Source organism: Cololabis saira, chromosome 3, assembly GCF_033807715.1.
Source record: "Cololabis saira isolate AMF1-May2022 chromosome 3, fColSai1.1, whole genome shotgun sequence".
Taxonomy (NCBI): Eukaryota; Metazoa; Chordata; class Actinopteri; order Beloniformes; family Belonidae; genus Cololabis; species Cololabis saira.
This window is the reverse complement of record NC_084589.1, coordinates 20,829,189-20,845,436: the sequence shown is the minus strand read 5'-3', so window position 1 is coordinate 20,845,436 and position 16,248 is coordinate 20,829,189. Positions and strand designations below refer to the sequence as shown.

Here is a 16,248-nt window from a genome sequence, read left to right as displayed (position 1 = left end):
ATGTAAATTACTTCTTATCAGAACTATTTTGAAAGAATTACAATCCTGAGAGATATGGAGGCCTCAAAGTTTATTCTTTGCATTGGCTAAGTTTGAGACAAGAAAGTATTTCTGCTGCATCTGTAGAGCCTGTCAGCACATTTTTCAAAACTGGGATTAATATATACAGCTGTACTTACAGTTGAAGGATCTATGCTGAGTCATGCTGGGGGCTAGTTCAGGCCAGCTGAATAATAGAGATGCATGGTAATAATTTATTTTGTATTAATCTGCATCATCACTGGACTTCTCATGCATGCATGTTGTCCTGCTTTTATTGTTTATCTGTGGGAGAATGAGTGTGCAGACAGTGCTTTCACTGTGTTTTAGTAATCACCATAATCACCACTGACATCTACTTTGTCATGTATAGTGCACCTGGATAGACATTCAAGGATTCACAGGTGTTGCTGTCTGCATACGTTGTTAATGCAGACATGAGTACACTAGAGCAACACTGGAGTCCTTACATAGCTGATATGAAGCACTAAATAATGCCTTTGGTTTTTTTGGGGGGGGACCTAATTTGGCAATGTGTTCCTTTCTTCTTTTCCCGAGAGGAGAATGAAAAATCTAATTAATGGCCACTTCCTGCTCTGAGAGGATAGCAACAGGAGCTCACTGGCATTTACCAAATGCACTTTAAAACTGAGATCTGAATATAGTTTTGTATTTACTTTAAATGTGATCACGAAAGCCTTATATAATGGGGAAAAAAAGGAAGAAAACACAAAAGCCTGCCCTGTGTTCGGATTTATTCTCTTTTTTTGGCTTATTGTCATTTTAAAGCCAGAATGACAGGAATGGTAAAGCTTATTAAGAATGGGTGAAGTCCTTTTATTGCAAATAAAAAAAAACTTTCAGATCACTCTTGGAGATGCAGATGACCTTCTGGAACAATATGATATCGTTTTTGTAAAAGGATCAACTGGGTGTATCAGATAAGTTCAGCTGTCATAGGGCGAGAGTCCTCAGTGTACGCCCTGGTCCATCACAGGGTTAACATAGCAAGGCAACGCATCCACATTTCAAACTACAGTCAATTTAGGGTCAATATACTCATTTGTGACCCCTGGTATTTAAGATAGTTTGTGTTGTCTCTTTATTTACTACAATAAATAGCACACAATCCAAGTAGTTGGCTATTGTTTTGTGCCAGTCGTAAAACTGGAGACGCATTATTATAAGTCACTTTTTATTGTTGAATAGGGCAACTTTATGATCACATTACTAACTTAATCTAAACAAGTTTCAACGTGCTATATTAGCCTGTGTATGATCTGCTACAGTTGATTTTATAATGCTCTTTGTTTTTTAATTTAATAGTACCTCTGAGTAATAAACTTTAAATTGTAACAACTGTAATATTCGTATAAGAATAATTCTTATATGACATAAGCAGCGCTGCTCCTTAACAGACATGCATGTGCAAAACCAAGTTTGTCCTCATGCAACTGTACTCACCAGAAGCTGAAGTCACTTTTTTTGTTAAAAATGTCTGACAAGCTGCTCAATCTGCCTGGAATTGGACGGTCGCACTAAGTCCCCGGGGCATCATAAAAATTGTATGTGGATGCAGAGCACTATTTCTCTGCTTTCTGGTAGATTTTGAATTTTCTAGAAATTGTAAACAATCTAGAAGTTGAGTATATTAGAAGTATGCAACTCCTGTGGGCAGCAACAGGAGGATCATAAGAGGGGTTTAACTTTATCTTTGTTTTGGGGGGGGGGGGGGGGGTGACCCCCTAATATAAAGCTAAGGGAAATACTGCTCTTTATATTTTAGTAAAGTATAAGTTTTGCCTGCCAGTCTTTTTATAGTCTTATGAACAGCAATTTTGTTTATCATACAAGTTAAATTAATCGTATATTTTTGACTGAAGAATAATTTTTTATGTTTTTTCTTGTTAGTTGGCACATGCCCTAAACAACCTCAGGCTGATTTTGAAACCAACTAGATAATAGGACCCTTTAAGTTATTGAGTATTTCAGAATCTGATAAATTGATCAATCGTTTCAATAATCGATAGCTCAAGTGACTATAAAAAGTCATTTGTTGCACCCTTATTAAGATGCCAAACATAATGGACAACACTGCATATCCTCGTCACTCTTCAGCCACACTGCAGAAGGACCAGCATCAGTCATCTTTGCCAAGAGCAGTAACCTCATATAAATATTCTTTTTGAGTACTTTCTCTTTTTTTCTTCTCAGTAATATACTTCAACATTCTAATGTCTTTTGGGGATTTGTGAAATAACATTCAGCTCAATTCAGTTAAGTTCAAAATGATGTAAAATGCTCACCTCGTATTACTGTAGGTCTGACAAGGAAACATTGCTCCATGTCTAGAGGAGAAATCTAGCTCATCCCATCCGTCATGTGGTAAGATGAGGGTTATACCTGGACAGGTGACTAGAATGACACAGATATAAGTTAACATTTTTGAGAAATATACATTTTGTTTTCAAATAGTTTTGAGTAAACTGAAAAGATTTCCACTTGTAGTACCCTATGGATCCATACATTTTGCTCATTAAACAAATTGGATCCTTGGTCTGACCAGCATTCACCTCTAAAACGCACTCACTAACTGGATATGTTTTGTGTTTAATCTGTTTAGAAGTAAAAATGTAAAATGCCCTTTCCAGCTCGATGGGGAGTTTTAATTGCGGGTTTGTCACACAGCCAACGAGTTTACTTGTACGTGATGTGCAGGATAAATGACTTACTGTAACTTTTGTCTGCCAAGAAATTAAACTATAAATATCAGTGTCAATATCAGGCAATATACATTATTTGCTTCTTTTAAAATACTGTTAAATGTGTTTCTGAATTTAAGAGAAAAATCAGTCTGTTTCTGCCTTGTTAAACATGCAAACTGTAGCTTCATAGGTGATCTGTAACTCCTGGCTTGAAGTGGCCTATGGCATCTGTAGCGGAAACATGCAAAGAAAAAAGTGGAATATTCATGCACTTATTGGGCTAAAGAATAAGAGAAAGTTCTTCATATTAAAAACATGAAGAAACATATGCTTTTAGAGAAGTTAGCAGGCTTTTTTCTGTCCTAACCTAATAAATTCACTTCAGATACACTGATAATCTATTGGTGAGGGACAACATCAGTGCAGTGACCTCAGCTGACCTGGAGAGTTGAGATGAGCGGTCTCAGTATCTTGGTCTTGATTGTAATTTCATTGTAATGTCTGTTCTGATGTCCAGGACGGAAATAAGCACAAGCACAGAGTTGTTTCTCTGTGAGGATTTTATAAGAGGTCCACCAGCACTAACCTCTACCCCCCTTTATTGAAATGTTAACCATTAATCTGAGAAATCAATACCAACAAAACAGAGGTTCAGAAAAATGTCTTGAAATGTGATTTCATTTTTCTTTTTATTTGTTTGCTTATTTTGCATTTGATTGCTTGAGTGGAGCTAAACTATGTGGTCCTTATAAAGAGGAGAACAAATAACTCCAGAATAAAATAGAGGAATATTTCTACCGTGACCGTAATATTTGTCTGCTTTCCCAAAGGAGAATACTCATTTGCTCTTCTGATTTAATTTTGTATTTGCTTTGTAAACTCTTTTTTTATTTCTTTAATTTGTTTTTATTTATTTGCTGGTTCCAAGCTGTTCCAAGCTGACTATATCAACAAAAAAATGAGACGGTTCATTGAGTCCTCATTTTTATCACCATCTTCATCTTTATCATCTTTGTGACCATCTTCTCTTCTTCTCATTCTTCTCCCCTGTTTCAGGTGGTCAGCAGAGGGAGATCATACTGCCTAAAACCAACACTACGGTATTGATAACAGACTACAGTCCTTCTAAAGACTATACTTTTGGTGTCATGGCTGTAAGTGGCAGGAAACGGAGCCGCCCTCTTCAGGGGAGGTTTAAAGGTTTGTGTTATGGTTTTACTGCTGTGTCTGTTTCATCCCCGCTCCATGCCTATGTTATTGAACACTGTTATAGTCAACCCTGCTGAACTTTTCCCTAAATTTTTTTCTTGTCTATTCTCTTCTTCTTTTGCACGTTTTTTTTTTTTTAGTGCTGTCAAGCGATTAAAATAATTGAAATTAATTAATTAATATCTGTAATCAAATTAATCTCTTTTTTAATCTTAATAAATAATCTTTAATAAACAAACACAAACAGATTTCAAAATAAAGCCAACTTGCAAACAGAAAAAGTAAAGTTAGAGATTAAAAAATTATGTAGCTGGAACAGTCTCATAATTCACAAATGCACAGACCGATTCACAAATGCACACACCGATTCGCAAATGCACAGGACAAGATTCACAAACGCACAGACCGATTCACACGTGCGTAGGACAAAATGCATAAATGTATTTTTGATGCTCACACAAATATAACCTGATTTACAAATGTTTTTTTGTCTGTGAGCTGCGCTGGATTTGCGTGTGACTTTTAAAACTCCCCTGCATGACTCGATCCACAAATACGTTTTTTTTTAACACGGAAGGATCTGCAACCAATCAGATGTCTTCTTTGTTTCAGCCAATCATAAGAGCGCACCCCATGTGGGGGACGATTTACTCGTAAACCAATCAGAATTAAAGTTACACCTGCTGTTTGAACTGCGTTTGAACTGCACTTAGAAAAGTGATTCAATATTTCGAGTTGGTGGAGTAAAGATAAATAAATAAATCCTTTTTTCCATAATTTCCTCATCTGTCCTCTCCTCTTCATTTACTTCTCTTGAGTTACACTCGACTTTTTCTTTACATAGCTTGGTTTACTTGAGTCATTTTTTAATAATTCCGTTACTGTCCTGCTAATCTTTGATACATCAATTCTAGCTCATGCAGGTGAAAGGGGTGAGAGTGATGGAAGAGAAAAGATGGAGACCCAAAGGCAGAGTGATTTAGTCGTGTCTCCTGAAGATGCCAATGAGATCATTGCAGGTAGGACAAAACACACACAAATGCAGTTTCCAGGAGAGGGAAATGCAGGCAAATCTTATGCTTACACGAATGTTTAAATATAATGAATAGCGCTGATGGGACTCAGTCAGCTGCCAGAATAATGTTTGGAGATAGGAAAAACATCCGTTGGTGCCGTCAACACCAGCTCCACAGACAAGAAAGCCAAAACTATGTGCGTTGTCTGTTCCCATCCAGTTGGATTGACAACAAAGTTGGAGTGCAGAAATCCATGTCTCAAAGAAATACTCAGGCACACATCGATCTGTCACCAAAGAAGTGAGAACATGAGATGTTAAAAAGTGGCAAAATTGTTCACTGTTGAAGCGGGTATAGAAAATGATTGGATGGATGAATGGATGGATAAATGAATGCTACTGTTGGTATTTTTGCAAACTTTTTTGGATACAACTAGAACGCAGGTTGGTGCGATGCCGTACGACTGTCCTGGTGTTGCCTTTTGTTGCAGGTTTTGCCCTCATGTTTGTTGCCGTTGATATGTTGGGTATGGACGCTGGGTAGTGGTTGTCTTGGCCCTTCTGGTGTTGGTCACGTACCTTTTCTTCCCTCCTTCCCCCCTATCCTCCACTGTCTTCTCCTTTCATATGCTGGTGTCTGGTGGGTGGCAAGAGTAGCGCTGGCTGCTCTTGGCGGTGACTGGGGTGCGGTGGCCTGAGAGCCTTGGGATGGGGCTCCCTGGTTGCGGCCCTTTGGGGGTGGTGGCCCAGGGGCTGCAGGTCTCTCTTGGACAGGTCGGTGGGGGGTTGCGTACCCGTGGTGGATCCGGGGCAGCCAGGGAGAATGGTGGCATCGTTGGGGGTGATGATGATGATATTACCCTTGTTATTGTTTGTTACATCAGACTGTGTGTAATTTATGTGCAGATGTGTGTAAAAAAAAAAAAAAAAAAAAAAAAAGTAGTATCCTCTCAGGTATAAGGCATCTGGTTTTCTGTCTGTTTATTTTTGAAACCAAGATGTTCTTTCAGTTGACATCAAAAGTTCCAGCATATTTAAATGCCTTATATTTTAACGTCTTTTTTTTATACAGTGTCAGAAAAGAGAAGGCATTCACTTTCTCCAGTCAGGATGTTATTGTGCAGCAGCTGTCGTCTGCCTGCTAATTTCCTCCCCAACCTGAGTTCAGTGAGGAAACTTGCAGTATCATAAATTAGTGTAACATGGGTGTCTGTTTGTCTGTCTGTCTGTGTGTATGTGAGAAAGATGAAGCTGTTCAGATGCAGACACGAACAAGACTTGTAACTGCTGACGAATGAATATGTTTGTTTTTACAAGACTTTTATGTGATATTTTCACCGCTGTGTTCTGGTCTGATGTGCATGTAAAGGGAGGGTTTCATTACTGTGGGATAGAGTGCTTATTATTTCACTACAGTGTCTTTGGGCTGTGTTTATTTGCGGGTGATCAGCTATCTCGCGAAAGTAAAAGATGCAAAGGTTGGAAATATTCATAAAATTGCCAATATTTAATATCGTTTAGAGGTGCACCCTTTATTTTACTGCACAATGTGTGTCACCATTTTAAACACTATAACTGTTATATATTATTTGCCAGGTTTTATTTTTTCTTCAGAATTGCTGATTGAACAGATGAGCAATACAACCACACACACCGAGAGAATGAATTGAGAATGAAAATGAGCTGATATTCATTTATGTGTAATAAATTGGATCTTGGTCAGAGAGCACATTGATATTAAATCAAAAAGTCCATGGGGGCTGCAATCTTTTGTAACTGTTGAAGTGTCTTATTGCAGTATATTAATCTGCATACCAAGCTTTTGAAAAGACCAGGAGTCGCCAAAGTTCAACCGCAACAACTCTGTTGTGTTTCTGTAGTTGTAAAACGTACATAAGGATTTTTGTGAATGCATTAGTTAGATGCTTATGTTATGAAGTACTGATACTAATTTGACTCTTTGTTTAATAAGTGCTTATCTATGTTCTCTATGTATGTGCTGCAACACGTGATTGCTTTTCCCCCCCTGCTCCTCCCTCCTTTGATGTATTCAGTGTGTGTATTTGTTGTTCATGGTAGTAACAGCAGATCGCCACTGATCTCCAAAGAGATGTGGAAAATCTTTGTGTGTGTGTGTAGCACGGCCTTCAAGACTTTGTTCCAGAGTAGTAATCAGTTTGCTTTTATGTCAGAGTCGGATGTTGATAAAACCTTTTATTAATAGCTGATCCACGACCATTTTTCTCTGATGTGTGTGTGGACACATTTATTTAAGTTTGTGCATGGCTTTCTTATTGCAGACATCTGATGTGTCCGTTGTCTTTCCAGCTGGGTTTGCAGATTTTTGTTCAGCAACAATATATGTATAATATATATAAATCGGTAACAATATATGGTGCGAGAGTTAAAAAAAACCAGAGACCACAAACTGCTTTTGTGAGCAGTAAAAGGGATTTAAGTCGGGTAGGTGTATCCTAAGGTCTGTTAACCAAATTAGTGCGAAGAAAATTAATGAACTTAATGTCTTAGACATTAACTTTTTGTTCTAAATAGTCTTTGAATAACTTAACATATCTTACAGAACACATGAAAAGGCTGCTCTGAGCTAAATACTACTAAAATAGTGAAACTTGCATCTCTTGGGGCGACAATGACTAATTTGGGCTCTCATCAAACATAAAAGGCTTGTACATTATATATTACTGTAATTTTGTAGTGTGGCAGTATTGATGTCCAGGAGTTGTTCAGGACTCATCATTTTATATGTAAAATAGTTTCCCATTGTTTTCAATTATAAAAAAAGATGGGGTCATACTAATAAGTGGGTCAAAGACGTGACGCTTACTTTTTCTGTCCGATGGAACTTTCTACCTAATAATAAACATAAAAATGAATAAAAAATATAACATGTATGTCTAATATGTTCCTTCTACATGTGCCCACTCTTATTTTATTTAAAAATGTTGGTTATTGGTCATTTTCTGCCATCTGAAGTGTGAAAACATCATGTGGGGTGACCGTCCAGCCTTGACTTCTGTTTGGACAACTGGTTTTAAATCACATTAAAACAATTTAAAAATAATGCTTGCCCTATTGGGCATACTTTCAAACTTGTTTTAGATTTATTGACAAAGTTATGGAACATTTGCACACACATTTCAATCATAATACACAAACTAATCTTGTCCGAATATGTTCATTGTCTGAATTATCATCTGGGGTGACCATGAAAAAAATACAATTGAGGGACTTTTATATTGACAATCATCTCAAAGAGGATGTTGCATCAGCCAGTTACTCCATGAGGGTCCCAGAGAGACAACCTGCAGGTCAGTAGTCTCTCTCTCCTTTACAAATAAATCCTCTTTCTAACTGCTGCAGTGTATACGTCACATTTTGACATCATGTGGGGTGACCACCCTATTCATTTTGAGATAAATGGTCGCCCCAAATGACGGTTTAAAGGTTTAAAAACACTAAAATACCTTTGTTTGAAGTTTTCACATACATGTATGTGTACACTACATTTCAAATGTTTGGAAAATGGCCAAAAATGTCTTTATTTTAAGTATTTTAAAAATGGGCTACTCAAAGGCCTTATACGTCTTTGACCCAAGTATGAGTTTAAATGTATTTTTATATTCACATTTAGTTGCCGTCTGCTGTCAACACTCCAGTTTTGACTTCAGATAGTCCTTTTCTTCTACCACGTTCACAATAGAGATTGTCAGATTAGACATTGTCATAGTTACGAAACGTGTCAGTCATATCCTTAATCTATTGGAAACTGTCACAAATTTCTCTGTTCTTAATCAAATATCTGTACAAGGTTTTAGTCAAAATACCACACAAGTACAGTAAACAGGTCCCTTTTCAACCATGTCTGGAAGCTTTTGGTCATAGCAGCTGGGTTTAGGTGTTGGAGAGAGCAGCACAAACCTACTGTCTCTAGGTGTTTTTAGATTAGACCCAGTTACTCTCCCTGGATGAAGAATTTGCTGGGGGAGTGTAAGGGGTGTTATTATCTCACCAGTGCCTGAGGAGGGAAGAGAAGTCAGGACTGCGTAACATGACAGCCCTGCTATCCGTGTGGTTGGCTTCACCAACATCGGAAGAGTTGGCTAATTCTGTGCTGGGTGCAGTTATCGGATACACGAATAACAACAGAATATGTAGCACAAATCAGAATATGACCAACTTAGTCCTCCTCTGCCGCTTCGGCTGTTGTGGTCGTTGACTGCAAAGAACTTATTTCTTGGGCTCTTCAATTTGTTAATGATCTGAGTTTTGTTTCTTGCACAGCCGTGGTCTGTCATTTTAGTGGCCAGTTGCATTTTACAATTCTCATCAGTTTATGGCGTCTTCAGCTCTGAGGATGAGAAACTGGCGGACCTCTTCGTCTTGTAATCAATAAATCCCACCCAGGTCCTTCCGTCCCACGTCGTTCTGAACCATCAGATCTGTACCCTCAGAGGCGGGTTATTGAGCCTACTCAACACCGACTCAGTGTCAGTTCATGTAAAAAGGACAGGTGACAGGCTAAATTGGGATCGAATGACGTGACTGGATTGACTGAATTTCCCAGGTATCCAGTTCTGCCACAGACACACTGCAGCCCGTTCACTCTGCTGTCATTGGTTACCTTCCTAAACTAATCACACCAGTTACTGCCAGTCATGTCTCACAGCAAAAGAGACCATTGGAGAATGTCTCTTTTTTTGACTTAATCATGTCTGCATGCTGGCTCTCTAGTTTTTGGGGTTAGGTAGCGGTAGCGGTAGCTTAGCTCAGACTGCGATCAGATCTCAAGATTTAGGTCGATTGCTGTTGTTGTTTTGGTTGGCTCCGTGCCGGTTTCGTGTTTTGTTTGTGGTTTTTTGTTGCAGATTTCTAGTGCTTGACGTGTGTTTCCGTGTGTTCCTGCTTCCTGGATTGGCAGTGGATGTCGTCACCCCGCCCCCCCCAAAAAAAAAAAAAAAAAAAAAAATCACTGGGTTTGTATGTATGTGTACGCATATGTATGTGTATATATATGTATATATATTAAATATAGTAATAATGCACATATATATACTTTTGGTTTCTACCGTCATGGTATCAATCATTAATATGTGTGCAGACAAGGGAAAAAAAAAAAAAAAAAAAATCATGTCGAAGGTTGGCAGGGTTGATCCCAAGAGGGGACAGATATATGGACTTGGTTGCAAATGCCAGTCTGCATATGTAATTAATGCTAGTCTAAGTAGAAAATAAATAAATAAAAATAGTATTGATAGTACCTTGTATGACTGCTCTCTCAAAACGTATTTATTGATACTCTTCAATCCTAGATAGCCTGAAAACTTTATATGGCGATAATAGACAATTTTGAATCATTAAAAGTGAACAGCCAGAAGGCATTTTATGGGTGAACTATCGGTTATTTTTTTAGTCGATTATTCTATTGACTATTGAAAGGATTAATCAGATTAATCGGATTAAGAATTGCACAATAATTCAAACCATGTTATTTAGCTATTAGGTCTTGAAATTAGAGTGTTTGAGACGTGTGGCAACTAACAAAAAGACATTGAAAATTATTTATTTAAAATATGTGATTTATTTAACTTTTGTGATGAATAAACTTTGCTGCACATAAGAAATAAAAAAAGTTAAAACCCCTTCACGACCATCCTGTCATCGCCTACAGCAGTGTTTCCCAACCCTGGTCCTCAAGGCCCACAGTCCTGCATGTTTCAGATGTTTCCCTTCATCATCACACCTGATTCTAATTAATGTTCCTAATTAGCTTGTCATCAAGGCCTGCACAATTCTGTTGATGACACAGCCACTTGTATCACGGTGTGCTGAAGCAGGGAAACATCTAAAACATGCAGGACAGTGGGCCTTGAGGACCGAGGTTGGGAAACACTGGCCTACAGGATTTGGCAGAGTTCTCAAAATCATAACTCCTAGACTGTTTAAGATATCTAGAAAATTCAGAAAATACTAGTGAAAGAGGACATGTGGATAGTTGGGGTGAGAGAAAAGGATGCAGAAGATAGGGTTAGATGGAGTCCCATGATTTACTGTACTATGGTGCACCATAAAGGGAACAGCAGTAAGCCAAAAAATAGACCTTTGTGCGCATACACAAAACAACGGACAAAGCGTTAGGCCATGTGACTCATAGGTTTCTGAAGAGCTGCAGGGGGGAGGGGCCCTCAAAGTTGTCATGGAAGTGAAATCAAACAATTAAGACCAAAGCGTTTTTATTTAACCAGGCTATAAATATGTTTATTTCTGCTCTAAAGTTGGACATTTTAACATGGGAGTCAATGGTGATCGACTTGCTTTTGGAGCCAGCCTCTAGCAGCCAGTTAAGGAAGTGTAATGAATCTCAGTTCTGCATGAGCTTCAGTCTTGAAGTAAGATGGGTGGTGCTTGGCATATATGAGTCTTTACAGCCCCTGCAGGACTTGTGAAGTAGCCTATGACCACAGACAACAGACAAGATTTACCACTGGTCACACACATATTTATATTTTATGGTCACATATTTTTAATGTTAGCTTTTCACAACCGTTACTCCCGAATGGTTGATGCAAATCAAAAATGTAAATGGTTTCTGAAAATAGAAAAACAAGAGCTTTCCAGTGCTGTGCTGTACTAGACATTATGGTAAATGTACACTGAGAGACCACCGGCAGCTTTTAATAGAGACCCGAGGGAAACAAACAATAGATATCATGGAGAGTTTTGTCGAGTTTGGGAGTGAACGTCTGGGCCTTGGTCTCAGAAAAAAGAAGGAAAAAAACACGCTAAGTGTGTTTTCTGTCGCATGTTTACAATTTTCCCTGCTCTCACAGCGAGTTTTGTCCAGATTCGCTAACAAAGACACATGCGTGTGCTTACAGGTAAGAGACTCTCACCAGCAGACAGAGTGCGTCAGAATATACAGTATGCGTAAGAAGCGTTGTTCGTTCTGATCCATGTCATGAAGCAGATGTATGATGACGCCACCAATTAATAGTCAGTTATTTAATTAGTTGGCAACTTATTTTGTTATCGAATGTTGTGGACTATGTGGATTATTTGTTGGACCCCGATAGATGACTGAAAATCACCTCATAGGTCCGTCATATACGGTACAAGGTAAACTCGATAAACCCCGGGCTGCTCTGTCACACCAGTCCTTTGTGTTTACGCTTTTAGAGGATAAGATTCCCCTTAAGAACAGAAAATGTTTTTTTTTCATGGTATGTCTCTTTTAAACTAGATTTTTTTTTTCTATTTTCTTACCATAGTAGAAACTTTTTGCACACCGGTTATGCAGAAAGGTGCGTCAGAGGGGGAAAGCTGCAGCCAATTTAAAAAAGAAAACTCCCGCACACGTTCTTCTCACCAGACTACTGTTTTATTGGGCCAACGTTTCGGTCATCGACCTTTCTCAAGGCATCAAAAAACGCCTTGACAAAGGTTGATGACCGAAACGTTGGCCCAATAAAACAGTAGTCTGGTGAGAAGAACGTGTGCGGGAGTTTTCTATTTTCTTACCATGAAATAAAACACACGGTACTCTCATACATGTCCACCATTAAATCATTGTGGAAGTAGGTAATATTCAGATCTGCATCATCTTGTGTTGGACTTCAGCTTGGCGAGAGAGGAGTGAAAGTTTTCTGTATTTTACTACTTTACCCACCAGCCCCAGATGCTCACTGCAAGATGATTTTTTGCATTGTATGACTATCCGTATGAAATTTCAGCACCTCACTATCGGAAATACCATGGGAGGTTTAAAAATCTACACTTACCTGTGATTAAACTTGAACAGATGTGCACATTCATCTAGCAGATATTTGATTTACTTTGACTGATTCCATGATGTCTTAATTAGTAGAAGTTAATCTTGTTCAAATTGTCAATTATGGTTCAGAATGAAACATAACACAGTGAATATTTTAAGGAGAGGCTAAACCTGTCACTTAAGAAGTCTTTGTTGATGTAGTTTTCTGACAGTTTACTGCTCTTTCTTGAGGTACAGTTTTAAAGAAGTGAGACAATTAAAATGTTCAACTTAAGGTTTCAATACAGGGTTAACAAACCAGCAGGTGTTAGTTTTTACTGTTTGTATGCCTGAATCAGTTTGCTTGAGCGTTATGCCTCAGTTTTGAGTGTAAGGCGTAATCTTCATCCTCAACAGCAAGTTATTACTATAACACTCCTTCAAGTATTGTATATCCTTTAACTTTTGATGACTGAAACATTAAAAACAGTAGCACACAGAGCTTTCTTCATTGAACTTTTAAAAAAGCAAAGAGGAGGAAATGAGGGTGAACGGTGAAGCAAATAAGAAATGAACTGGAGCATTTATAAAATGCTTGTAAGCTAGTCTGCCATTGATAGCGCTGCTGTGAAACATGTCGCTTCACTAACCTTCATTGTAGGGAAGCGTCCTTCAAGAAGATATTTCTGCTTATAGATGCAAAGCAGCAGAATGATTCTTTTATTTTGCAAAAACAATTGATGGAAATGGAAGAAAGTCTTAGATATCTGCTTTCTCTTATTGGTAAAACCTTTTGACTTCAGAATGAAGACTTAAGCTCTATAACATAATTTCTTTAAGTGATTGATCTATTCTCCCATTATCTCAGCCGTATAAAAGAAAACAGCAGCATTGGTGTTGGAAATCTTACTTTCTCTTGGAAAATCATTGTCTTAAATCTGCTTCTAATAGCATTAGGACAGATGAGTTTGAAACTTGCTGAAAAAAGGTAAATCAGCTAAGAGGACAGCATGTCATAACTTCTAAATTGTTGGAAAATAATGGTAAGTTGTTGGCTGAAATACTGAGCAAAGTGTGTCAGACATTCACTTTCTGTTTGTTTCTGACAGCTTTATCTTCTGCAGTAAAAGAGTCTTTTTTGGCCTTCTTAGTCATTTAGCTATATTCAACGAAACGACCGCTTAGCGTTAATACTTTATTCTCAGAGTCCAAAATGTCAAAACCTGAACATCTATTTTTCCTCTTAGAGATAAAGAAACAAAGCAAATACTGTGCAAAGCTGTCCAGCAGAGCAATGAAATGACATCAGTTCATGAAGCTGCCTTCTCTTCACTGGAAAATGATCCCTGAGTGATTTCAGTGGCTTTTCCCTCCGATGAGCTAATCATCTTTATTTCCCTAGATAATTAAAATGATTTAGGTATAAATCTTGCCAGCTATTTCCACTCCATTCTTTAGTGTTTTTATTGGAGATCTTTTCGCCCAGTGAACATCATTTGAGGTGAAAATTGTTGTACAGTGAACATGCAGGATGACTGTATTTTAATGACATTTTTCTGTTGCACCATCATATAGCTTCTCCGATTACATTAAATGTTAAAATGTACTGTATGAATGTTGCTTCCACATGCACACATACAGTTAGTTGTTAGTTTTAATTTCAGTTTTATTTTAATTAAAGTGAGAATGTAATTCTGCAGCCAAATACTAAATAGTTTTCACTGACAAAACAAGAGCAAATCAATGACAGTAGTGTACTTTCTTTGGAAAGTTTCCCTTAACAGTGTTCAAACATCGTTGAATTTGGATGATCTTAGTAATATTAGCTCACACAAGAGATGTGAGCAATAATATTTGTTGGAAGTGTTGGTTAGTAGCTTTTAGAAGTAAAAAAATAAGTTGTCAGTCCCCCAGACACATTTCCTTTCCACACTGACCTAGCTGAAATGGTACTGCACTGTCCCAGTTTGGACTTTCAGTCAGGCTGGCATTTGCAGAGTCAGAGATGTGTAAACACAGCAGTTTCTGTGTCCAACGTGACAATAATTCAGTTCTGTGGCTTCCTCGATTGTCAGCTCAGGAATACAACATCACCACTCTTTGTGTTTCCATGTCTGACCAGCAGAACAGCGAGGAGCGACAAAAACCCAACAGGCTGACTGAGTCTGGAAGGAGCACACTGAATATAAATAGACTGATTTCAAAAACACATCTCGTCATTGCTGCTAATGTACCTGTGTCGTACGTATCAAAACAAGGCAGTGGTCCATGGCTGCTTAAATGGATTGACATTGATGTCACTATTAACTTACTTTCAAATCTTGGAATTTATCTCTTACATAAGAGACAATTCAGCGGCTCACACACACGTGTAAATCATGGAGCAATAATTGATTGAATGATTTGTTAACATGTATTACAAATGAACACAGGACTGACTAAAGCTGGCAACAGCACACACAAAACAGACAAAGATACACAAAAAAAAAACACACACACACACACACTTACACACACACACAGACTGAACTCAAGGGACAGACATTAAAGTTGAACTGGAGGCCAATGAGATTCTCCCTACGCTGCTAGTGACACACAGGGGGAATCTTCTGGCATCCATCACCTCTGAAGAAGGTAACAAAGACTCACCTGCAGAGCGAGCTGTCTGAGTTTTGAACCCACTAAATTCTCAAACATGCCTGTGTACCTTCCATTATCTCTCTATATTCATCTCATCTTTAGCAATTAATAAGTCTTAATTTTTCCATCTCACTGTGTTTTATGTTTTGTTTATTGGCTTATTTGCCTACAGATTTATCATTTATAGACTTTGTTGGGGCTTTGTGCATTTTGGCTGCTGAGTCAGAGTAGAACTTATAACGTACGAGATGCAAAATATTTATGGCCAGAAAGATTTCTAGTCACGTTAACAAATTGGGAAAGAAACAGACTGAGGAGGCAATGAAAGCTGACAATAAAGTGAATACATACAACCATATAACATGAGCAAACTAAAAAAACTCCCTCATGAGTGATGCCATTTTCTTTGACTGCCTCTTTAAGATTAAATCAGTAAAGCAATCGGAGCCAAATATGTAAAATTTATGTGATAACTAAGGCCAATCTCCAAGAAATTAAAATAAAATGTTGCATGGGGGTTTAAGTGACAAATGAGAAAATGCACAGATTCATGTGAGTTGTGCTGTCTTCAGAGCTACGTGACGACCGTTCTGGAGGGAAGCTTTTAGAAACAGGATTTGAAACAAACATGAGTGGAAGCTGGGGTGGCTTTTACCAGAACTGAGGTAAATATCCTAAAGAAATACATACCAGTATTACTTCATCTTATTCCTTAATTTCCATGTTTGCAAGTCACATTGTGTGTCCTCACACTTTGTTTGATGTGTGTCCAGAGACATGTGAGCAGGAATCAGGTGCGGGTGGCCGATCAGTGTTTGCTCATTAGGACATGTGTGTGTATATGTGTGTAGTGTCTGTACCAGACATATTTC

At 38.1% G+C, this 16,248-nt stretch overlaps 1 protein-coding gene across 1 annotated transcript in view; it reads left to right on the top strand.

Annotated features, from left to right (window-relative positions):
- col14a1a (collagen, type XIV, alpha 1a) overlaps positions 1-16,248 on the top strand; it is a 143,169-nt gene that overhangs the window by 17,545 nt on the left and 109,376 nt on the right. Inside the window, exons 4-5 of the mRNA XM_061716468.1 lie at positions 3,801-3,944; positions 4,868-4,972. Coding sequence (XP_061572452.1) covers positions 3,801-3,944; positions 4,868-4,972 — 249 coding nt within the window. The remainder of the gene's footprint in view (positions 1-3,800; positions 3,945-4,867; positions 4,973-16,248) is intronic.